Consider the following 25,660-nt stretch of genomic DNA (forward strand, 5'->3'; position numbering starts at 1 on the left):
TGTGGTTGGGGCAGTCGGTGAACTGCGTGTCAACTCCTCCCAGTCAAGTAGAAACTTCAGCAGGCTAATTCACATACAATAAACAACCAATTCACCAAAAATTATAATACGGTCTCCTGATTTATGGTGTATTTACAGCAAGTGGGAAGGAAAAGATCATGCTGACACTGCTAACCTTAACATTAGAGCTGGGCCGCCCCTTCAGAGGTCAGCACTGTTGGTTGTGGACATGCATTTGCGTAGCTATTCAAAGCTGAACTTGACGTAAATTTTGCTTTGTGACACAGGACAGGACAGGACAGGACAACCATATTCACCATTAGTGTTGGACACAGAAGGAATTTGGCCTCTGCCTTTAACCCATCCGTGCAGTGAACACACAGACACACACACACACTAGTGATCAAACACACACACAGTGACCGTTAGCATACATGTCCGGAGCGGGCGGTGGGCAGCCTGGGGAGCTGGGAGGATGAAGGGCCTTGCTCCAGTGGCAGCTTGCCGAGCCCGGATATCGAACCCACAACTCGGTCATCAACTGCGCGGAGCTCTAAGCGCTAAACCACCACTGCCCTCATTGTAGCGAATCCCACTGAAGCGAATATAATATCGGTTTTAGAAATGTTATTAGTTTTAATGATACTGACGTACTTTATGATAAATGTACCAAGCCTTAAAGGGAGCGTGTTGCTAGGCACTACTCTAGCTGACTCTAGTTAGATAGGTCCAGGTCTACTGGGTCTAGTGAGGAGAAAAGGCCTGGAGAAGTCCTGCTCGGAATCCAGCCCTGTACTGCTCAGCACTGTAAGCGCTATTACCTGTTACTCACCCATCAGAAAAGCCTGCTGATCCCACTCGGCCACTTCTGAACGTGTGCATGAATTATTTCTGACGCTTAACAGCGCTACCATCACCCAATGGTAGAATAGGGCGCATGCTTTCAGCTAATGAGAGATAAACACGGACCAGTATGTACGCTCGTTTCTGCCAGTTTAACTCTATCCTTACACAAGCCACGTACAGCGTGCCGCTTCTCAGGAATACCTCTGGAGACCATTATCCCAAATACTCCATCTCCTCAGGAATGCCGGGAGCACATTCTTTCCACATGGGGTATTGGGAGGAGAGCAACTGAATGGCACACATTGATTTGTAGGGCAAAGTGCAAAGATGAGGGAGAGAGGCAGAGTGGGACTGAGAGCGAGAAAGAGAGAGAGAGAGAGAGAGAGAGGTGCTGGAATGTGGGCTGTGCAGTCCAGCTGTGGTGTCCAGAGGCGGAAAGGACTGCCCAGTGGGGGCGGGGCTGGGTAGCTGGGGAGACATGCATATTTATGAGCCATTTCCCAGAGCACCCCCACCCCCACCACCACCACCACCACCCACTTCATCTGGCAGGGGTCAGGAACAGCACTCTCCCTTCCCTCTCTCCTGGCTGGGGCGAGACTGCACTAATCTCAGGTCCTGCTCTGTTTAGCTTCTGATTAGACACGGCTCTGGACCATGCCTGGACAACACTAAAAGCTTTGCTGAACGACTAAATTAAATTTAAGTGCTTAATCAGATTAATTGCTGGAAAGCGTTCTGGAGTGTGTGTGTGTGTGCACACGTGTGTGTGTATATGCACCATTATAACGACATTTAACTAGAGTTATCCTAATAAACTGGTTTAAAACCATAATCTGGAACCACTGCAGCTGGCAGACCAATCAATCAGACTTGCCGTAACAATACTGGACAATACTGGTCGTCACGACAATATGACCGGGTAAGCTTAAGTCCAACTGTGTCACACGTCACTTTTCTAAGCCACTTTTACACAACAAGAGTTTGGTGGAATTACGGCTGGGCAGTTCATCGCCAATTAATTGAAACAGACATTTAGAACCTCTAATCGACGTTATATTGTCCATGCTAATTATTTACACTTTAGAAAGTTCTTGTGTATGTGTGTTTTCCTGTATTTTACCCCTTTAAAAAACACACTACTGTGTGTGTGTGTGTGTATATATATATATATATATATATATATATATATATATATATATATATATATATATATATATATATATATACACACACACACACACACAGGAACAGGAAAGTAGAAAGCAACAGGAGGAGAACTTAGGGCCAACTGAGCAACTTGAGCAGTGTATGTACATGTTCATTAATCATAACTGTGGTACAATTTCAATTAATCATGGTATTAATTGAAGGTCATATCACCCAGCGTCTTATGAATGCCTTTGCAGATTACTGCACTCTTAAACAAATGGCAGAAAATACATGGAATATTCAATTTACCATGGGAATTAATGGAAAAAAAACAGGTAATTATAGGAATTAATGGGAATATTTGAAGCTAAAAGGCAAAAAATTATACTGAGGCATAATATTAGCCAAAATAATTAGCTATAAAACCAACACAGTTGAATAGCGAAGCTGCTCCTCAGTTCCAGGCACATTGAAGGACTATTGAGACCACACCACCTGTTTGCACTGTTCATTCCTTCATCACATGTACAGCAGATGTCTGAAGATACCAGTTTTTTGTTCGACAGCGGCGTCGATATAATTTGCCATAATTGCTTGAAATTCCCGTTTGGTGTTTATGAACTACAGCCTTGACTTGAACAGCAGAAAAGTACAGGGTTTCTGGTCATGATGGCAGCCCTGCTCCCACGGTAAAACCCCAGAGCAGCACACAACTCCAGCCTCCTCCATCAGTACAACAACTTTCTTCATTGAAATGTTGTTCCAAATATGAGAAGATCCAATCCAAAGTGTATCATCATACCCCTAACAGCATCCCTTTTCTCCCCTTTCTCTTGCCACAATTTAACATACCCGCCACAAGCCAAGCCAAGTCTCTTTTCCAATGCAACTTGATAGGCTGTACTGTAAGATCCCTATCTGTACAACATGGTGATGGGGGTTAGATGGGACAGTAGCTGTTACGGATTCACAATACAGACTTGGTGGATAAGTGGTCTTTACAGGTGTGCACTTACATAAGTGACTACTTAACAGTCACTTACTCTCCAAGTAAGACAACATTCATTCCCAGAAGAAACCTTTACATGAAGTTCTGGCTCAAATTCAGGAGGAACTGCTGTAGGATCAACAGCTTACTCAAGTTGCTGTAGCAAACAGAGCCCATTCTAAAAAACAATGCCCATCCTTTGTGCTTTACTGGATCGGTTATGGCGCCCAGTGCTTGGACCCCAATGCCACTTACAACAGCCTATAGAAATCAGTATGACCCACAGCCATTTCAGACGAAAGCTAAATCGTCCGGCTGTCGCCAACAATGAGAAATCACACCTGGTAACCCATTTGTGTGTTTGAGAAAAGGACAACTGGGTGTAATATGTGAGGAAAAACTGTATTTGGGACATTGTTCATTTCACAAACTCTTAATGTAAGGATGAAAATGCAAAATACACATAATACATCATTATATAGCCATTCTGCTAAGTCATGTATTGTGAAGTGTCCTCGAGATTTGACAGTTATCATCTTCTGAGCAACAGCAAAGCTGCAAAGTTTCACAAGCTAAGCTTTTAACCTACAGAGAAGCAGCGTTTACATGTGGCAGAGGTTTCCACACTCATAGACCTGTTCAAAACAGGACCCATCGTGGTGTATAGAGTGATCTGGATAAGCTGGAGTTGGCTAGCTGACCAGGAAGCCAACACCACAGAATGGACTTCTTCAACAGTGTTTGCTAAAGCTCTTCTCAGCCTCTCTCATTCGGTTCGCACCCAAGCTGCAAATTGCTGGCTCACAGCTAGCCACAAGGCTAGCCACATGGCTTGTGTTGCACAGGAAAGTAAATCCAGAGTTAGCACAGGACTCCCCATCTCATTTCAGCCCAGGCTGTACGCTCAGCAGAACGGCTCTACAGAGGACTAAAAAGATACTTTACTTTAACAGGTTTCCAATCCATCAGGTGAGCATCCAAAGGGTTCTGGCTCTAGAGCTATAAAAAAAAACTGGAGCTGGGCAATATGACGATATTTTATCGTATTGTGATGAATTTCACTATCCTGATACACGATATGCTCTTCTAAGCATGTGGAGGATGTTTTTAGTGCCTAATAAAGACTGATCAGCTGCGGGTTTCAGTATGAACAGTGTGATTAGACTGGTTTAATTAGATGAAGTTCAGCAGATGAATAGAAATCACTGTGTTCAGTAAGGGAGAGAATCTGAATAGTAGTTCTGAACAGTAGTTCTGTCGCTACTGCTGTATTTAGTCTGTGATCACATGTATATAGTATTTATAGTATGTATATAGTATTTTAGCCATATCGCCCAGCCCTATATAAAACCATTGCTTTTATTAAAGAATCCTTGGAGATAAAAATATTGAGATGGAACAAGAGGTGGTCGGGAGTAACATCAAAACCCCTACTTGTTTGAAAGTCCAGGGCATTTCAAAAGATTAGCTAGCACCTGCTCCAGGGAAAGGTCCTTGAACCCATCTAGACTAGCCTCTAACTATTAGCTAGACTGGACACAACCGGACGTTTCAACAGAATGACCAAAAAGACATACTTCTAAGTACGGCTGGGCGATATGGTAAAAAAAAAATTCTATCCCGGTATTTAAAAGTCATTTTCAAGATACGCGATGTTAACTGCGATACACGTGATCACAGTTAAAATGCATAGGTAGCGACAGATTCTTAAAAACTACTCTTCAAATAAGCTCCCGTACAGTACAGTACAGTGACTTTCACTCAAAATATGCTGCACTTTAACCACTTTAGAGAAATTTAACCAGAGCAATTACACTGTTTGTAATGAAATGTGCAGTAGATCCATGTTCTTTAAGCACTGACGATACCCTCGATATGCTTAGAAAAACATAGTGTACCATGATCAAATGTATTACGATGTGATAAAGTATTGTCATGGTAAAGTACAGCCTAACATTACGCTTTTGGAATAGCCATCTCAAAATCCTGAGCTCAACTTTATCGCAAAAACGTGAACTGTGCTTATAAGTTGGTTCTGTGCCAGGGAATAGTTCAGAAAACTACCAATTCTGGCAATAACAGTGGTCGAATATCCACCCAGAATTTTGCCAGAAGCTTGTTGAGGGCTACCAACAGCATAAAGCTCAATTTTGACACGGTGTTGATTAAAAAAAAAAGTAAGACCTATTTGCATAGGTATGTCACAATCGTTACATTGACTTATTGTCCTCTATAGTGTAGGAAGAGAGTGCAGGACATGTAATGACCAATAATGGCACCTTCATACACACAGAGCGGATTGAGACAGGTACAGATGGATTAACTGCCAATGTTTAACCAGATCAGTATATAATCAATATATGTCGTTTTATTTTATTTATTTATGATTTCTTTTTTACTTTTTTGTCTTAATGTTCAAAAAGTCCACTGCACTTTAAAATGAAGTAACTGTATGATTATGTTAATTTAATATATCAGTGGCATAAAATGGTCTTAAATGACTAATCATATCACATTACATTTCTGGGACAGAAAATTTAGTTACTGTAACAGGCCTACTTATGCAGCAGTTATCTTATAACTTATAATCCCAGAATATTGCCATGACACTCATGTCCATGTGATGTGTGCAAGTAAACTTTGAACCACACCTGTACATGTATGTATACACACTTCCAAATACAAGCAACCTTGCTGTATTTTACAGTCCTGTAAGCAGCAGTTTGACCTGTATGCCTGTATGAAATGTGCCTTCCATGCAGTGAACACACACATACACACTAGTGAGCAAACACACACATTTACATTTAAGCCATTCAGCAGACACTCTTCTCCAGAGCGACTTACAAAAGTGCTTGACTGTTTACTTAGAAAATACCCTAAGTTAGTTTGTACAGGCTAGGATCCAAAAGATCCCTCTAAACACAGACGCTATTAAAACACAAAAGCCAGTATGGAGACCACAATACTCAATACTACACTACACAGTACTCTTGGAAGAGCTTCAGTCTGCGTTTGAAGACGATCGGACACCCACCACTTCGGTGCCAGGACAGAAAATAGCCTGGACGCTCGTCTTCCGTGGATCTTAAGGGATGGCGGGTCAAGCCGAGCTGTACTTGAAGCTGAAAGGGCTCTTGGTACAGATTGCCATTTGACCACTGCCATCAAGTACAGAGGGGCTGGTCCATTCTTGTCCTAGTAGTTCAGCGTCAGGGTATGGAATCTGGACACTGAGCACACATGCCCAAAGCAGTGGGCAGCTATTGCTGTGGTGCCCAGGAAGCACCAGGAAGGGAGGGTTAAGTGTGGCTGCTTGCTGAGCCCAGGTATCGAACCCACAATCCTGTCATCAATAGCCTGGTGCTTAAACCGCTGCCCCTTAATCAGGGGAGAGCATGAAAGCAGTCCCCTACCACCAGAAATTAGGCCCTCGAGAAGCTCACATCTACGCAGGGGGTCAGCACAACCTGAGTGCAATGGCTGAGCCACGCCCTGGGCGATCATGGTACCTCCCCTGCCGGGTAAGTGCTGATAACACCACCATTTCACAAAAGCTTGAGGCTAGAGCGTTACATCGGCTGTTGCTAGAAATCCTGCATTAATAAAGCATCGAATTCATATTAGGCCCAATTCCCGACACCATCTTTGTAACATTACAAGTTATGAGACTGTTCTACTTCTGACTGACATGCGACACCCATCAAGCCAATCCCAATAAACCTCTCACAAGCCCGTCTAGCTCTAGATTACAACAAGTATAAGCCTAGTATCAACTCAAAACACTGTGTAATGACAGGCTTAGAGCAGGTATGCCTCGACTGTAGTGAGCAAATCCCTCACGTCAGCTGTAAGAGCAAGGGCTTTATTCTGCAAGATCCATGTCTACACTAACGCACATGTACACACACGTCGACCACACGGCACGAAGAACGAGAACAAATGCTCGGTGCATGATGAGAACGTGCGGCTCTCTGATATTGTCAAGCAACACAAAAAAACGCTGTTCGGTTCATCTGAGTTTGTGAGAACAGGCGGAGGAACGGGGGCCGGACCTGATTCTAGACTTGCCCCTTTCCCAATGGCTGACTGATGGATTTGGAAAAGGGAACGTTGAGGCAACTTTTCCGTGAACCTGTTTTGCTACCTGTCTTACACTCGTTCACTGTTTCACTGCTGCAGGAGGACGCAGAGGAGGGCAACACTTTAGAACGGTAAAGGCTGAAACCGGTGGACCATGCGTCTGTAACTTTTCACACGTAGCCTGCCTGGCTAAATGTTGCAGCCCTATGCTTAGAAGGTTAATCTGTGCCACAAGGGATCTGGCCGACGATGGCTGCGGCTGCATCCTCGATCCACAGGGGTAGACTTAGGTAACAGAAATAGACAGGCTAACAGGCCAGCAGATATCTGAGCTTACTGGACGGTCAAGCTCATGCATGTGAGTGGAGGGAATTTGCAACACGTACAACAATACTGGGAAGACTATTGGTTTTTTAAGTCATACATTAGAGTTTCACTCTATAAACAGGTTTTATATGTCCATTTTCTTTTGGCACAGAAGAAGATGGGCCAGCAGAACCCAGTTTTATGCAAAATTTAGAAGAAAAAAACCCATGAACCAACAATAGCCGTTATCTGATACCCCTGCTGTTACTTTGGTGATCATCTCAAGTTCAGCTGGGGTGGGCTCCACAACCAAGCTTGGGTGGCATAACTGCTGCAAGCCCCAGCTTTTCTCATCTTTAGATAGAAACATGGGACTGAGGCTACAGTTCCAGGTGGTCCTGCAGCCTGAGAATCAGGACACCTGTGGTGTGGAAAGACATGGGTAGTACGTCCTTTCCCACCAATGATCAGGACCAGCAACATATGCAATTTAAGCTTACTGAGGTGGCCTTAAAAACGGCGCTTCACCAGGAGAAATGAAACCGTGACAGTAACTGATACTCACTGATACATTAAGACTGGAACAGCTGATGATGACGGAGGTCACAAGATCTTCAGTCCAGTTCTACACCTGGTGAAATACCACCATTAGTTTCAACCCTGGGGTATTATATTTATTTTATTATCCATATGATGAATTTTTACCACACACTGCTTCTATTTACTTGACCTTTACTTGAAGGCCGAATACGGTCAAATCCTCTCAAATCTTAACAAAAAAATAGTCCCAACATCTAATGTCAAGCCTTCCCAGACAAGTACAAGCTGTTACACTAAGGGGGTGGGGGGTGGGGGTGGGGGGGGGTGGAAAGGGGAAAAAAAGGCGAATCTGATCTAATTCCACACAGAACTCAGAAATTGACTAGACAAAACTGCTGGCACCTTCAGCAATACCAACATATTTGGTTTATTCTTTGAAGGCCTCATCGGTCTTTCTGTAAATGGTACAATGATGGTCTGTGTCTTAGGTTCTCTGTGCCAACAGTGGGGTTTGTTCTGGGCCTCCTACCATATCGCCCCATTTCGTCCATATGGGCCGATGGGGAGCGCGAGCTGACACGGTTGTACCTGGTGTCAGCAGGTCAGCTTGAAATTGGTTTGGATTGTTGGCCACCATTCGAACAATCCTTTGCTGCAATCTTCTATCAGTTGTTCTCCTCCGTCCACGTCCAGGGAGGTTAGCTACAACGCCATGTGCTGTAAGAGTCTGAACAGTGGACCATCCCTTTTTTCTCTAATGAAACTACTCTATGAAATTTCTCTAATGAAACTACTGTAAATCTCTAGCTGTTGTACAGTAATTCTACAGGCTGTTCTACATGCATATTGAGCACAAATCTGATGCCTCACAAGACAGCAACAGTTTTTTTTTTTTTAAAAGATGCTCATTATGACTTTCCTGTGAAATTTTCCAAACCAGGAGCCAGCCCGACCGTCACACCTCAGTAGATGCTGCGAAAGCGGGTTACTTTATTAATGGCTAGATTCATTATTTTGGAGGGACAAGGCTGCGGAGCCTATGAGAGTGCCTGATGTCACAGGGCTGGCTGAATGGCTGCACTCGGAGAAAGGCTTTTGGGAATGTGGACAATCGCTAATTGGGCGAGGGTTTCGTTGGCCGGCGAGGGAACAGGCCTTTATGCAACCGGACTGATAAATGGGATGGGAGCCGTTATGCCTGTGCCCATGTTTGCTGTGTGGGTGGGCTGACTGTACCCCCGCCCCCTTCCGGCTTTGGAATTCAATAGATCTCATCCATGCTTCAGAGGAAAAACAAACAAACAAAAAAAAACACAAAACACAACAACATGAAGTCTAATAAAGCAGGAACCGGGGGGGTGGGGGGTATCCAGTTTCGCGCGCTGCTGCCAAACTAGGCGACTATCTTTATTTGCCTGGATTTCTGCATTCATACACCTTCACACTGGCTTGAATACAAAGACGGATGACAGTGGCACTGTGTGCGATTGCAGCCTGTCTTATTAATGCAGGACACCAAGGTAGTACCTGCCTTGCTGCCACCTATAGTCTCCTATAGCCACGCCAAGGCAGTGCTTCTGCCTTAACCTAATACAGTCTCAAAGAAGCCACGTAAGGGTCTTAAAGCCGAACCGCTGACTCGACATTAGCCCACTTGCACACGAGAATGCACTGGCCTGCAGTTCACTCCTAGAGCTGGTTTGTTTAAGCGTCCGGATCACAGATTCCAGTGTATAGCCTGTGTGAGATTTGCTGGACGGCTGCCAGTTCTTGTGAGCCCGAGAAGCACAGGCATTCCAGCTAGGGAGTTCAGCAACGCACACTTACGAAACACTTGGTGCTCCTTCTTTAGTTCAGATAAGTCTGCTCCAGAGATTAAAGGCTGTTTAATCATACACCTGATGTTAAAATCACAGCAACACTCTCTATTCTAGGCTAGAGGCCGGGGAGGCGGAGAGAGAGAGAGAGAAAGAGAGAGTTGGCTATGACTTTCGATCTGTTGCAAAATTTGGAGGGGGGGGGGGGGGGGGGGTAGGCTTAGTGGTTATATATCAAACGCTGGATATGTGTCCAAAAAAGCCCTCCTTTTTCTTCCAAAGTTTCAGCACCCGAGAGCACTCCTCTAAATTATTTCTGAGAGAGGCACTCATAAATACTTCACGCTGTCAGTGCATGAAAAAAAAACCCCCCAAAAAAAACAGTGCATTGTCAGTGACCTGGACAGGCCTCAGTCAGATCTTAAGAAACCCCAACAAGGGAGGCCCTAAGCTCGCAGTTCGTAGCACCCAACTGAACACCATCATTCCCAGTATTCCCACCTCCATGCGCATAGGAACACACAAAGAGTGGCCAGCAGGGATTTCCACTGGTTGAACAGTAGCATCCAGGGGGGTAGAAGGGTATTCGCACCGTATAGGCTGCACTGAATGATGGTGAACTGACGCCAGTCGCCCACAGCTAGGATCTGGTAGCGTACATAGGTGCCAATACTGCAATCAGGGCTCGCTGTTCACAACCCAAGCAGGTCTACGCACATCTTAACAATATATCATATCAAATTATAAGGACAAGGTGTTCACAGCAGGAGCTCCTTTCTTACCGGCCTGCCAAACTGTCCTAGCTTGTCGAAAGGCTCTACCGGAGCTCATACGTATAGGCAGATACCTACATTATGAAACTATTAGGCCAAGGACTGCCTAACTCACCATTATCAGACAACACTACCACTATTCAAGGTAGGTAGGATATTCTGAGCGCACCTCTCACCTTATTAGGCGGTAGCGGTAAGCTAGCCTAAGCGATGAACTATGCCAATACATGTTGATGCTGTGGGATCATTTCCAGCTAGCACTGAGTAGTAGTAAAGGTTTGCTGCAAAATTTGGAGGGGCCACTGAGCTGAAAATGCTGTTAAAAGAAACAGTACGTTTGCAGGGTTGAACCTTTACTGAAGAAATCTGAGCAAAAACAGGTTACTGAGCTTAAACAGCAAGTCCAAGATCTCTTTGTGAGGTAGAGTTTAGATCTGTCTGCCCGAGCCCGAGCGCGACCCGACTGCCCAACCCAAACTCAGGCTCAAGAAAATGGTAAGTAATGGCGAAAATGATAATCACAATATAGCACAGTGACAAATCACACTGTGATCCTAGAAACGTTATCACGCAGCGCTGGCCCACGCGTCAGCTGCTCAGCCTGTCTGCATTACACTTGACCTGCAGCGCTGGCCTCACCTGGCCTCAACCTGTCCTGGAACCCTTCAGCCTGCTAAACGTTGCCTCGTTCTTCATTTATTTTTTTTATATCTTATGTTGTTTTTCTAAATGCAGAATTAATGTGTGCAATAGCCTTATTTGTTTGCGGCAACCTGAGCATTTGCACCAGCCTATAGCCTATTTCATTTGTTTTGTTTAGACTACAGTTTGGCCATTACAGGCTATAATTATTTGAAGAATATCTGATGTTATCTTGGTTTATTTTGCATGGCAGTGCATAACCTTAACGCTGTTTTTTGCGTGTTTGCACCTAGGCTATATGCTAAATAAAAATGTTCAAGTATTTTATATTCTTAAACCTTGTTAAATTTTATTAGATTATTAATATAACTAGTATTAGATATTCAGACTACAGGAAAGTCATCCATTCTTGCAGCCTGTGCATCATTGTTGGCATTTTAATCATTTGGAGTTTCATTCTTAAATAGCAGGCCTCTGCCTGCTATATGAAGTCTCACTCTTCATGAACATCATTCTGAACAGATTTCGGTCATGCAAACAACTCAGATTTGTATTTAAAAAGGTCAGTTTTAACGCACTACTTACTAAAAAAATGTTGGGTTTAAATCAGGCTCGGGCTCTTAATGACATATTTACAGGACGGGACGGTTTGGGCTCGGGTGGGGTCAGTCTGGATTGTTTTTGGGCCCGATCTAAAATTTAATATGAAGCAATAGTACATTGATACACAGAACACATTTTCTAACCTGTGACCATTGTTATTTTTTTTTATTGCTCAAATGTAGGTGTTAATTCAATCCTAGCACTGCTGTGCTTTCGTGCATGTACTCGTTTAACAATCGGAATGTTTCCTTTTATTTTAATCTGTGTCCCAGAACAATTCCTGTACCAAAATAAAATATGAAAATGTCAGAATGCCACAAACAGCAAGCGATCTTAGGTGGGCCGTCGACCGTACAGCTTGATTTAGGGCGTGTCAGAGTGTTTTTGCTATCGTAACGACAATTTACTGCCAAGTTAGCAACGAACGTCTGACTGTCTGACGTCTGCCTATGATGTTATCAGTCAGCGGAGCACCTGTGTTTTCCCTTGCCAAGATAGCAATACACCAGTAATTTACCTGAACATCCCTCATTTCGAGACCACCACGCCCCTCTGCGTAGATATATTCACAAGCACCGCTGCTATTTAAGCGATGCAGGCGGAAGCTGTGAAAACAGACTGTTGACTGGGTGCAAGATAGCAATGAGCATCACTTATTACCTACCGGATCCCCTGCCACACACTGCTACAACACTACAAACTGTAAGAGAAGACCGTCATAGAAAACGTTCTAGCTTAGGCCACCATCCCACTGCAGTTTTCCCTCTTTAACAACTGCATAGGTTATATGCAGGTAGACTGCATCAGTCTTACCCTCATTTCATTACTGTTATATTCCCAGGTATCACACAGGAAAGGAGCCCCCCAGAATAAACTGAAGACCTACAGCAGGTGCTGGCACCACAGTCGTGGGGGGTCAGATTCTGGGGGTTTTGTGCTTTACCTGCTGGAGCACACCCCATTCAACTCAAATCAATCAATGTGCTTGAGCAGGGAAATCACTAAGCTGTGCTGGGCTCCAGCCTTCAGTTCCCTATACCTGATCTGAAGTCACTATTTTCTTACTTTTACTTTCTTGTGACAACAGCCACAACATTAGCACCAGCCTCAAAGTTAGTGTGTCGCTGCGCTGCAGCTGATCTTCTAAGAAGACTAAGAAGTTCAGTGCATATATGTGGAGCAGCCTTTTACATTTACAGCATTCGGCTGACGCTCTTATCCATATAAGACAGGGGTGAATAACTTTGGACAACCTCCAGAAAAAGAAAAAGCGGTATCGACATCCCAGCCTCAGCTCGTCTACAGGTTCACACACTGGTCTGAGCACACTTTGGAGGCAGGGTGTGCGTAGAGCAGAATCGACCAGCAGTCCGGATCTGAGCAGGGCACTGTTGTGGTTAAACGGTGTAGCCGGTCATCTGCAGGAGTAGGACTGCAGTTCTCTACCTACTGCAACACAGAGGGACCATATTTTTTGTTTGAGTGTGAGAGGCAAGTATCTCTAAAATCATGCAACTGATCACGTAAACATTTAGCTACTCATTCACCAAAACAGTTCAGTTAAATGGGAGTCTCTTAAAATAAAAAAAAATTAAAAAGTATAAATCTTTTACATAAACTGCTTTTTATTGTCATACTCATGTTAAAACATATATATTAATAAATTCAATAAAATATTTTAGATAAATTTAGCCTGATTTGCGCTTATTTACAATTCCGCCCAGGCAGTTTGACCAATGGCTGGTGCAGATACAGGTACATATAGACCAATAGCGGCGGTGAGAAGGCGGGGCTTCGGGCTTCAAGTGTAAGGCTGTAGAGATCAGGCCGGGCGCGTTTAAACATCCCAAAAAATTAAAAGAGCACATGTCCGAGAAAAAGAGGACACATGGTCACGCTACTCTCACCGGATCTCTAAACTTCACAGCCGAACTTTTCACCGATACAAGTCAGCCGAGCTAAAGCAGAGGTGAAGCGGTCCCTCCCCGGAGCTCGAGCCTCTCCTCGCCTCGCCTCGTTAGCTAGCCCCGCTTCTTCGCTCCGCTCCCCGCAGGGTTATTCAGATCAAGCCGTTACCGGCGGAGTTTGTTACTTAGCTGGCAGGCACACCGACACCCCTCCTCCCAAACTCTCTCCTCAAACCCCCAACTGCTAGTGTGTACGTGTGAGGAGAGCCGGCCCAGGCTATCTGACGCTCAAAAACTTTCCCGGTCGGACCCTTTTTTAGCCTCATCAACAAACACGGTCGCAGCTCACCTCAGTCTGAACCAGCGGCTTTCCCCCGGAGAGCTCAGTAAACCGAGCTCCGCGAGCACTCCCCGAACAACGATAGTCCCCAACTCACTCACTCACTCTCTCTCTCTCTCTTTCACTCACACACTAACTAGCTTGCTCTCTCTCTCGCACACTCGCACACACAGCTGACTCACACAGAACACACACACACACACGCGCTCACGATGCCCGATTCATTTTTTTTGCGAACCGGTTCTTTTCAATGAATCGACCGAACCGATTCACGAGTCCCAACTGAACTGTGGCACCTCCACAATGTTGCATTTTCTAGGATTTCTTTTACTGTAAAAAAAAATGCAAACTTATGTTTTCAAAATGTAACTTTAAGACTTTGAGATCAAATAAATTAAAAAAATAAGAATTAAGATCACTAAATCGACGAATCTGTAATTGGGAGTGGGGGCTAACGGCACAGAAGAGTCATTCACAAACACTGATAGAGAGAAAGCACGATTCGGAACAGGAACCGGTCCTCCTCTGGACTGAACCCACTCCCAGGTTCCTCTCTGAACTTCTTGTGTTCGGTATTTCATTGAGTTTTCCTAAAACGGCCTCCCTTAGATACGTTAATATCTGCTATAAAGGCTGTTTAGGTTATGAATCGGCTCACGAGTCTCTGAATCGGCTCGATTCGTTGTCTCATTCATATTACGATACTCCACTCAAAAGAATCGGATCTTGTGGAGTCAAAACATATAGCTAACTGTATAAAATATATATATTCAAATATTTATAAAAAGTCCTCGGTCTATACCACAAACATACACTCTGTGAAGACCCTGCAAACAAAACGTTGGCTTAATCGGGACCTGGTGAATCGGTTCGACTCATCGAAAAGATCCGATTAAAACTCGCTCTTGGTTAGACGCCTCCCACTCTCGCCTCCCCGCTGAGGCACTTCTGAGGGAGCCTTTAGCAAAGCTAGCCTCTCTCCACACTTCTCTGACTTTCAGCACTTTTATTCGCTCCAGGCTTCAGCACGGCGCCCTGCCTCGGCCCTCTGGCGCGGGTGAACACCGACTCGGACCGGGAAGAGAAGGAGGAACAGCTCGACTGGAGAGAAAAGCTGCGTCTTACCTCATTTGAAGAGAAGGACCGCGCCTCGTTGACTCGAGCCGAAGTTGCACGGCTGTTGGTAAGCACAAAAACCCCGCCCACCACGGGCGGGAGGGGCGGTGACCACCCCCTCTCCAGCCAATAGCCAGCCGATTTTCAGCCAGACCCCCAAAAAGGACCAATGCGCGTGTTGGACAGGCAGAGCGCGTGATATGGCTGTGACCCACGTAGCATGTTGCAACCTTGTATTATTGGGGGGCTGCAGAGTTTCTGCGCCAGCGTGAGCAAGTTTCGCTGTGGTGAGTTTGTACGTGAATGAAATAAATGTGAATTAAGAATAATGAGGGTGTAAACACAGCATCGCACACACTGTAGTGCGGCTCCCCCCGAGCAGCACTTGTGTGCAATGACGTATTTCTCAAGTCCTGGAAGACCCCAGTGCCAGAATCACTGCACCAGCCTCGGAACAGTCCCAGTTAAATGTTTGGGGCAGCCCCTATTTACCTATTTACGGGGCAGTTTGAGCTCTGCTGGGGGGGATTTGATGTGGAGAAATATGTATTTTGTGTATTTGATGTTGTTTGTGTCAAATAATTCTTTTCTAATACTCACAATTAAGATCTAGATTTATTAAAGCATATTTCCAAGTTGAAGTCCATCAGCATGCTATTTTCATTCATGGTCATTTTTATGTATATTGCATTTCCCAGCACATGCATTTGAACATATTAGTTATGTATGCTGTATATTATGCATACACAACTGTGCCCAAAAATAGTACCTGTGTGACAGTTCAGTTGAACTGATATATTCATTCAGAATGACCGTTTACATAATTATAGAGAAATATATTATATATTATATAGAAATGCTGAACATATTTGGGCAGTCCTTTTTCTTCAGGTTTGGTATTCCTGGGTCAGTCCCCGTTTTCTTTTTTTTTTCTTTCAACTAAACACTGGATTTAACCCATCAAGTAGAATATAGTTCACATGAAATGGGCACTAAAATTCAGGAGGCCAGTGAAAAAGGTCTCCTGGTCTGGTCTAATTCAATGATTCCAAGATCCTACCTGTACACAATCAGATTAGTTCCATGTGCGTTAACGAGACACTGTCAGGCCAAAATAATAAGTACATATGGTTGAATCCGACAGTAGTAGCAGTCCAGAGAAGAAGCCGGTGTGGATTTCATTACCGTTTCTATAATATTTTCAAACATGTTTGGTCACACATGCATGTTGCACTCAGTCAGCTAATAAGCAGCATGGTGACTGGACAGGGCGACGGCCCATAGCAGGGTACCACACGCACCCATTCACTCACATACTTACACTTAGGGGTTAGGTTAGCATGTCCAGTTTATCTACCATGTGTTTTTGGGGGATAGAAAAAAAAACACTGGAAAAACTCTGGACTGGTGCTAATCTCTGTCATGATTTAAAGGAATTCAAGTCATCACAGCACAGTCATCATGCAGCTGGGAAGTGCTGGGACCTCCTGTATGTCTGGCTGCTTTAACCTTCACTTTTTAACTTTGCTCTTGACCTTTCTGAGATGTTTTTATTTCACAGTACAGTTTCTTATGTTTTTAGAGTCTCTGTCTCTGATTTGGAGGTTTTTGGTCTGTTTTGGTCTCTAAACAGGCGGAGCGTTCTTAATGAACATGCACCAGCTCATTAACATGTGGATTTCAATTGGCTGTGAACTTTAACACCACTGCGGATGAAGGAGCAGCGCATTAGGAAACAGCACTGTAGGCCGCACAGTTATAGGGCTGCTGTAGGACCATTACCGTTTTTGAGTTTTATGAATCTGTCCCGAAGCCTCCTTCTCCTACTCAGTTACCATTTAAGACATACAAAGGTTTTATGACTACACTGACATGGTTAACACCCTTGCCTTCCACCCCACACTGCTTTTTACCCTCACTGTATTTTTATGATCTTGAATATTTCCTCCCATACAGGCTCCTGTTTGTTTGATGTGTTTTGTGCGTTGGGTCTAAGCAGGACAGCGTCTTCCGCTGGTCTTTGTCATCATAACCTAAGTGGGCGGTCTGCAATTGCCTCGCCCACATTATACTTTTTCAAAACAAGGCGAGAAAGAGAGCCGTCCAAAGCAGGTCACGTTCTGTGTTTGCCTTGAAAACAGTTGCCTATTGTCTTTCAGCGGGGGCATGTAGCCCCAGTGAGTAAGCTGATAGTCTCCGTGCCCCTGAGAAATTGCTGGAGCGGCCCAGCCCTGGGAAAACACTGCGGGTCTGCGCCATCCAAAAGGTTAATTATCTGGAACTTTCCTGAGCCGAGGATGAAGCGGAGCAGGTTGCTGCCAGAGGAGCTCCGGAGGGACGGAATCGACAACGCACTGGGGTCACACTGTCGCTTACTGTATGGAATAAAGAGGCACCCACTAGCAGTTAATCCCATGGGAGTAAACACATGTAAGCGGGTAGCACAAACATGATAACCTGCCCTTTTCCGACAAACAGAAGGCCAGCGGTACCTTTCACGCGGAAAACATTGGCGTCATTCACAGGTGCAGCCCTTAATAGCTGTTTTACCGGGAAATGTATGGCAGAAAATCTCATTCCAGAGATCCAGAAGCTCCCTTATTTTTGAATCCTGTTTGAGCAGTTCTGGTCAAAATCTCTGTTACTGTGAATTTTCACCCGAGTAAAAGATGACCTGACCTGATTTATAAAAATCACAAAGTTAAAGATGAAGTTATTTTTTAAGATTGCCTTTTATATTCCCATCTTTTAGTAAAAAAAAAAAAAAAACGTTTCAAAATAACAAAAAAGGAAAAAGCACTCTGCATGCTCAGTGCTTAGGAACCCTCCACCCATTGGCGAGTTTCACAGCTGGTAAACACTGTTCTGCTTTTTAGAGTTATTATCTGGTGTCGACCAGATGAGGATAGGTTGCCCTTTTGGGTCTTGGTTCCTCTTAAGGTTTCTTCCTCTCGACCCGAGGGAGTTTTTCCTTGCCACTGTTTCCACTAGCTTGAACCCGGATCTCTGTAAATCTGCTTTATGACAATGTTTGTTACTATATAAATGAATTTTGATGATTGAAACACTTGAGGTCTTGAGGTCTGTCCACAGATTTTCCATTATGTTTAGTTCGGCAGACTGCAAGGCCATGGCAAAACCTGTAGCTTGCGCCTCTTGAGGTAGTTCATTGGAGATTTTAAGGTGTAAAAAATTTGCTGGTATTTAATTGAATCCATTCTTCCCTCTACCGTTAAAATGTTCTCCGTGCCACTGGCTGCAACGCGAGCTCAAAGCACGATCAGTGACCCTGTGCTTAACAGTTGGACAGGTACTTCACATGAAAAGCATACCTTCACTTCTTGCAGCCAAAAAGATCCATTTTAACTTGTCAAGGTGTATCAGGTTTGTTTAGATGATGGTGGTGAGGACCTAAGAAAGGTTTTCATCTGATGACTCTTCCATGAAGGTCATATTTGTGTCAATAGAACATTGCACCATCACTCCAGAGTCTTTTGAAGGTTCCCTCAAGGTCTTTTGCAGTCAAACATGGCTTTTGATGTTGCCTCTAGCAATCCTACGAGCAGTTCTCCTTATCAAACGTTAACTTGATCTCCACCATTCCGGTCGTTTCTTAATTACATTTGAAACCGAGGACACAGCTTTCCTTACGGTTACAGTTTTTCTTATGGTTAGGTCACATTTAGGTTATGGTTAAGATTAGGGTTAGATTAAGTTTAGGTTAGGGTAATAGTTAAGTTTAAGTTATGATTAAGGTTGGGTAGGGTTAAGGTTGAAGTTAGTGTAGGGTCAGGTTATGGTTAAGTTTAGGTTAGGGTTAGAGTAATGGTTAAGTTTAAGTTAGGGTTAAGTAGGTAATGGTTAAGTTTAAGTTAGGGTTAAGTAGGTAATGGTTACGTTTAGGTTAGGGTTAAGTAGGTAATGGTTAAGTTTAGGTTAGGGTTAAGTAGGTAATGGTTACGTTTAGGTTAGGGTTAGAGTAATGGTTAAGTTTAAGTTAGGGTTAAGTAGGTAATGGTTACGTTTAGGTTAGGGTTAAGTAGGTAATGGTTACGTTTAGGTTAGGGTTAGAGTAATGGTTAAGTTTAGGTTAGGGTTAAGTAGGTAATGGTTACGTTTAGGTTAGGGTTAGAGTAATGGTTTAGTTTAGGTTAGGGTTAAGTAGGTAATGGTTTAGTTTAGGTTAGGGTTAAGTAGGTAATGGTTACGTTTAGGTTAGGGTTAGAGTAATGGTTTAGTTTAGGTTAGGGTTAAGTAGGTAATGGTTAAGTTTAGGTTATGGTTCAGTAGGTAATGGTTTAGTTTAGGTTAGGGTTAGAGTAATGGTTAAGTTTAGGTTAGGGTTAAGTAGGTAATGGTTACGTTTAGGTTAGGGTTAGAGTAATGGTTTAGTTTAGGTTAGGGTTAAGTAGGTAATGGTTAAGTTTAGGTTATGGTTCAGTAGGTAATGGTTTAGTTTAGGTTAGGGTTAGAGTAATGGTTAAGTTTAGGTTAGGGTTAAGTAGGTAATGGTTACGTTTAGGTTAGGGTTAGAGTAATGGTTTAGTTTAGGTTAGGGTTAAGTAGGTAATGGTTAAGTTTAGGTTATGGTTCAGTAGGTAATGGTTTAGTTTAGGTTATGGTTCAGTAGGTAATGGTTTAGTTTAGAGTAATGGTTAAGTTTAGGTTATGGTTCAGTAGGTAATGGTTTAGTTTAGAGTAATGGTTAAGTTTAGGTTATGGTTCAGTAGGTAATGGTTTAGTTTAGTTTAGAGTAATGGTTAAGTTTAGGTTATGGTTCAGTAGGTAATGGTTTAGTTTAGGTTAGAGTAATGGTTAAGTTTAGGTTATGGTTCAGTAGGTAATGGTTTAGTTTAGGTTATGGTTCAGTAGGTAATGGTTTAGTTTAGAGTAATGGTTAAGTTTAGGTTATGGTTCAGTAGGTAATGGTTTAGTTTAGAGTAATGGTTAAGTTTAGGTTATGGTTCAGTAGGTAATGGTTTAGTTTAGGTTAGAGTAATGGTTAAGTTTAGGTTATGGTTCAGTAGGTAATGGTTAAGTTTACGCTAGGGTTCAGTAGGTAATGGTTTAGTTTAGGTTAGAGTAATGGTTAAGTTTAGGTTATGGTTAAGATTAGCTGCTATTTACACATTTAGTTATCATCTACTGAATCACCTCTACAGCTCATCTGTCTAGTTAAACAGCTGAAGAAACAGCTCTAAATGTTAATCCATGGACCAAAGCAAAGTGAAAACTTCCTAGACTTTCTAGGATTTAATGGATCATACTCACAGATGGGACGTTTGCCGCTAGTTTTGCTAAACTCTGTTCCATGTATGTGTCATGATGTGTGACATGCACAGCTCTAAGAGGGGAACTTGTTTCTCCTGAACTTGTTTTCCTTCACTAATGGTTTCACTGGCTTGGAAGCAAACAGTCATTTGCCAGTTTCGTAACGCAGATCAGAATGGCCACAAATGAGCCGGAATTCTGACCAATAGAGCGATTGTGGGTCAGGAAGAATTTACAGCTATCCGCCAAGGAGGGGATTACCCTAGGCCTGCGGAGGAAACAGACAAGACTGAAGCATCCAGTCCACAGCCCTCAGAGCACGCGGCCTCTGCCAATTTAGAGTACACTTACAAGAGGAAAGATGAGCTGCTTTAAGAAGCTGAAGGGGAAAATGTGGTCTACCAGTGCAGCATACAAAGATCTGATGAACAAAAAGAACATCTGCGCAAAGTCCCTAAAACAGAGGGTTCTGATTCGGCCCCGGGCGACCAGCTACCTAGACTATATGTCTGTTCTAGTCCAGCTTCCAAAGTCAAATAATCAAAGGATATAGAGCTTTGGTTGGACTGTCCTGTGAGTTTCAAAACAGGGATTATAAAAATGAATGGTTATGGTTTTAAAATCTGAACCACATTCAGACCTGTAGCAAAATATTTCTTCATTTTCCAGTCAAAACAGTCGTTAAGTATAAGTTCTTCATTTATGTAGGAGACAGTTTGAAGGAGATTTAGAGAATAATAAGTGAAAATACAGGAGTTTGCAAAACTGGAATGAAAAAAATGATTTAAAAAAATGAAATGCAAAACCTGGTAGACCACCTAATCTGCCCCCAGCAGAGAAACGTCTACTGTGAGAAGGTGACTCAACACTGTGGGTCCAAAAGGATAAGAGGAATGAGGAAATCAACAGACAAATAAGAAGAACATCTTGTCAAATTAAATTGCTAGAGCTGCTGCGGTTCTCAGAACAATATACTAACCTGCCTGAATCCAGACCTCAACGTCATTCAATGTGTTTAGAATGTTTTGGATAGTGCACTGTTAAAAGTATAAGTTCCTTTAGGAACTTTTAGGGGTTCTTCAATGTGAAAGCTTTTTCTTCAAGGTTCCTCAAAGCACCTTAAGAGGTTCCTCAACAGTTTCAGTTTGTCAAGCCATCTTATATTTTTAATAGTGGGAGAAGAAGAACATGCTCCTATTCGGATTGAATTAGACAGTCTTAGACAGGGATGCGTTACCTCTGCTCATTCAAGTCTGTGGCAAACCTCATCATTTAAATCCAGAGGACCAACCAAAGGACTCCCAAGAGGTATGGCGCTGCTGGCAGCTTTAGGCAAGCTGATGTGGAGCTGATGTGGAGCAGATGGAAAAGCTCTTAGCGAGTAAATCAACAGACAAATAAGAAGAACACCTTGTCAAATTAAATTGCTGCTGCGGTTCTCAGAACAATATACTAACCTGCCAGAATCCAGACCTCAACGTCATTCAATGTGTTTGGGATGTTTTGGATAGTGCACTGTTAAAAGTATTAGTCTTAGACAGGGATGTGTTACCTCCGCTCATTCAAGTCTGAGGCAAACCTCATCATTTAAATCCAGAGGACCAACCAAAGGACTCCCAAGAGGCGTGGCGCTGCTGGCAGCTTTAGGCAAGCCATTGTGTAGCGTAGCCTATAGCCTACATATGTATTATGAACATGCAGCTAATTTTCATACTAAAATTTCGTTATTACTCAAAGTAGGTTATAAGATTGGGTTATCATCAGATTTAATGCTGAGATATCTTCAGAAGCAGTAAAATTTCATTACTCCTCCTCCTCGGGTATAACTAATCCCGCCTGAAAAAAGACTGAACTTTGGAGGTGTGGAGAAATCTCTACAGAAACACTGAAAGGGAGTCTCCTGAAAAAAGAATAGAAGCTGTAATGAAGATAAAGCTGGACTCATTTAACACTCATGCCACTCATTTGTGTGTCGGACATCATAAGCAGTGTGTTACCTCATGCGTATATAACTGGAAGCGGGTTCACTTGAGTCCACAGCAGTGACTGCAGTGATGAGAAAAGGCTGACTACACGCTGAGGCATCATGACTGAGCAGCAAGCCAGCCAGTAACAGATCCCTACATCTCCGCTCTCTTCCAGGCCTGGACTCGGGCAGGACTAAGCATGACAGTGCAGAAATAAAAAGCAATTCTTCAAGACAGACTGCTATCAATCGACTGAGGCAGGTGTGGGCATGTGATAGTTGGTGCTAATTTAGGAACACTCATGTCTTGTTTGTAATGAGTGGGTGTGGGTGACATTAGTTGTTCTACTTGTATGATAACACCACCAGCTGGTGCAGCCCAGCCTTGTGTTAATGCTTATATGTAGTTTTGGACGTGGAGATGGTTTTCAGAGGTCTGGAAATATTGGTGTTTTAGTGCTACACTGCCTACACAAGCATTTGTTCTTTGATTCCAATATCATTGTGCATCCATAAATCCCTAGAGGCAGTGGTGGTTCAGTGGCTAGAGCTCTGGGTATTGATCACAGGGTTGTGGGTTCTATACCCAGGTTCTCTAAGCTGCCACTGTTGCGCAAGATAAGACAAAGATTGAGTTGTTTGCTCACAATAACCAGAGGTATGTTTAAAGAGGGAAAGAAATACAAGTCCCAGCTGTTAAGCATGGTGGTGGTAGCATCATTCTCTGGGGCTGTTTTGCAGCCAGGGGAACTGGGACATTACACTAAGTGGCATGAACAATGTTATGTTATGTTTGCTCTGGTCCGAACAAGTTAACGAGTTTTTAAACTTGAAGCGTTTTCCTGTTGGTTTGGTTGGATTTCAAACAGGGAATGTTCTTGCTGCTTCTTGGTCAGACCTGTCAGAGGCGGGAGAAAGAAGGTAAATACAGGAAGAAGGTCCTGTCTTCTAGACTAGTGCATGTTTCTGAGATGGCCTTTGTTCGTAGCTGCCCTGTTATCTGGGCAATATACCAGATTAACACCTGGCTATGTTCACCCGGCCGTTCAGCTTAAACTCACAGAGTACACCTGATAGTTACGTCGGATCGAGGTCAGATCGTATTCTCACTCCAGAGTTCTTTTGGGGCCGGACAGAGACCACCTCTTCTCGAGAGGTTCAGTGCGGTTGTGAAATGTTCAACCAAGGGTGAAAACTAACCAGGGTCCGATTTAACCAGACAAAACAGTGCAAGTCCTGACCTCAACCTTATCGAATATTTGTGGACTTTGCTTAAAAGTCATAAAAGGAAATCAACAAATAGAAATGAACTAGGGAAATCAGTTCTGCCAAGAAGAGTGGTTACATACCCAACCAGATTTCCTCCAGAAGCCTGTTGGTGTCTACACCAAGATATAGCTTGCTAAAGGGTTGTTTAACCAAATATTATATTTCTGACCATGTGTTGCTTTTAAAAAAAAAACCCAGGGACTTCACTGAAAGCCCAATACTGCCCTGGCCATAAACGTATTCTATGCCATAACAAAAACTGCAATTGACAGGGCACAACGGATTACAAAATAGTTTATTGATTAAAAAATGTGATTGAAATTGCTGTGCAATCCTTCAAAAATAGAGCGCACTTTACATAAAAAAGCAAAAAATCTGTCCACCAATATCATGGCATCCAATCTGAAACTTAATCACAGAAGCGATTATTAATGTGGACTGGTAGAAAATATACAACGCTCAAAAAAAATTATGATATATCTTAATGCAGGACCTGTCTAGATCCTCTACAGGTCTGTCATACAGTCCATTTGACTGAAGAAAGAAAAAGCTTTATAACTTAGTGTATATATTAACAAATCTATCTGTAGTAGCTCTTGATTTCTTTTTCCAATCAAAATGGCATATATAAGTCTTAGCAAAAGTCCTGTTTAGCAGCATGGTGAAAGTGTAGTAATAGGTATTGAACAGCATTGATGAATGAATCTACAAGTCTATAATCAAGTGTTACACAGTAAATGTTTGCTACGGCAATTGAATGTCTGAGAAGCAAAGCTTGCTGCTATGCTACATTCTATACATAACTCAGAAACTGTCATTCATGCCCTATGAGGATGCCTCACTGTCAATAAACATACACCTCAAGAACTTCTCAACTTCTTAGTGTCAAATCTGGTTAATTAAAAAGAAAAAAAAGCCCAGTTTTGTAATATTGTTGATCCATGGACATGGAACAAGAGTGCCTGCCCACCCTCTGAACATGCTAAAACAGAAAATGCCTGTGAATATTCAGGCAAATACTGGCAGATGAAAAGGAAGCAGGCAGATGCATGGGAGGGATATGTGTAGCAAATTCATGCATTTACAACAGCAGAGCATTCATTTAATCATCTTGCTTAAAAGAAAGCAAACTAAAAAAAAAGTATTGGCACCGACTTAAAGCAGCATTTGACTACGAACAAAAACCAGAATCACATGAGCTGTGTTAGCTTCAATGATGTATCATGAGATTTGGCTATTAGAATTCCTGAAACAGCTTATTTGGAACAGTCTCTAGTGTTCTTGGGAAAGTGAAGACGATGCCTGGATGATGCCCAGCCTTCCATTCACTTGAAGTGTTTTTACTGAGACAGGGACCTGAGGAAATAACAGTCAAACATAATAGAATTTGGGTGGGATTGTCATACACTCATCATCAACTGCATTTATCAGCCATAGAGTTCACAGAAATGATTAATTATTTTATTAGGTAGGGGAGAGCATGGCAGAGCACATTTTGCTCTTTGCTCTGCAAAATAATCTGAAAAGTATTTGCGCAGGATTAATCATATAGATGTTTATACAAGCAACCTGAACATCTCTGAAACCAAATAAACAGTTAAACCTTTTTAACATCTTTAACAATTGTTCAATTAACTACTGAAAGAGTTAACTGAAAGAGACATTGGTGGAAATGCAGCAACTTACCCCATAGTTTTAACTGGCACCTTTAAAACTAACCCTGCTGTGTGAAGCCTGTCATTCACATTGGTGCGAAATTACAGACACCAAGAGAATAATTCAACTAACCTGACTTTAATGAAGGTCATTTTGGATTATTTTTATTGATCTTCATTTTTAATTGATCTTCATTTTTTTATTGATCTTCTTTAATTGATATCCAATGATTCAGATTCAAAGTTATGTCAAAAAGTTAAACACAGCTAAAACAGGGCTCTGAGCGGTCCAATGGACTGGCGGTGCCACTATGATCAAAGGATGGCTGTTCGAGTCCCAGATAATGCTGCTTGCCATCAGCAGCTGGAGTCAGAGAGAGCACATT

At 42.9% G+C, this 25,660-nt stretch overlaps 2 protein-coding genes and 1 pseudogene across 13 annotated transcripts in view; all 3 read right to left on the bottom strand.

Moving 5' to 3' along the window:
- Positions 1 to 15,164, bottom strand: part of grb10b (growth factor receptor-bound protein 10b) — a 94,377-nt gene extending 79,213 nt beyond the window's left edge. For 2 of the 3 annotated variants that reach the window (XM_072680176.1, XM_072680173.1), the window contains exon 1: positions 14,007 to 14,064. The gene's annotated coding sequence lies outside the window, so the exon portion shown is untranslated. Of the gene's footprint in view, positions 1 to 14,006; positions 14,065 to 15,122 lie in introns of those variants that run through there. The other variant, XM_072680175.1, reaches the window with a different exon arrangement.
- LOC140556666 (U1 spliceosomal RNA) lies at positions 6,374 to 6,518 on the bottom strand (annotated as a pseudogene).
- An 8,733-nt stretch (positions 15,165 to 23,897) lies between the features above and the next one.
- Positions 23,898 to 25,660, bottom strand: part of cobl (cordon-bleu WH2 repeat protein) — an 89,939-nt gene continuing 88,176 nt past the window's right edge. For all 10 annotated transcript variants that reach the window (XM_072680186.1, XM_072680190.1, XM_072680184.1 and 7 more), the window contains one exon: positions 23,898 to 24,975. In XM_072680186.1, the coding sequence (XP_072536287.1) occupies positions 24,892 to 24,975 (84 nt within the window). In that variant the 3' untranslated portion in view covers positions 23,898 to 24,891. The remainder of the gene's footprint in view (positions 24,976 to 25,660) is intronic.

Source organism: Salminus brasiliensis, chromosome 5, assembly GCF_030463535.1.
Source record: "Salminus brasiliensis chromosome 5, fSalBra1.hap2, whole genome shotgun sequence".
In the NCBI taxonomy this organism is placed as follows: domain Eukaryota; kingdom Metazoa; phylum Chordata; class Actinopteri; order Characiformes; family Bryconidae; genus Salminus; species Salminus brasiliensis.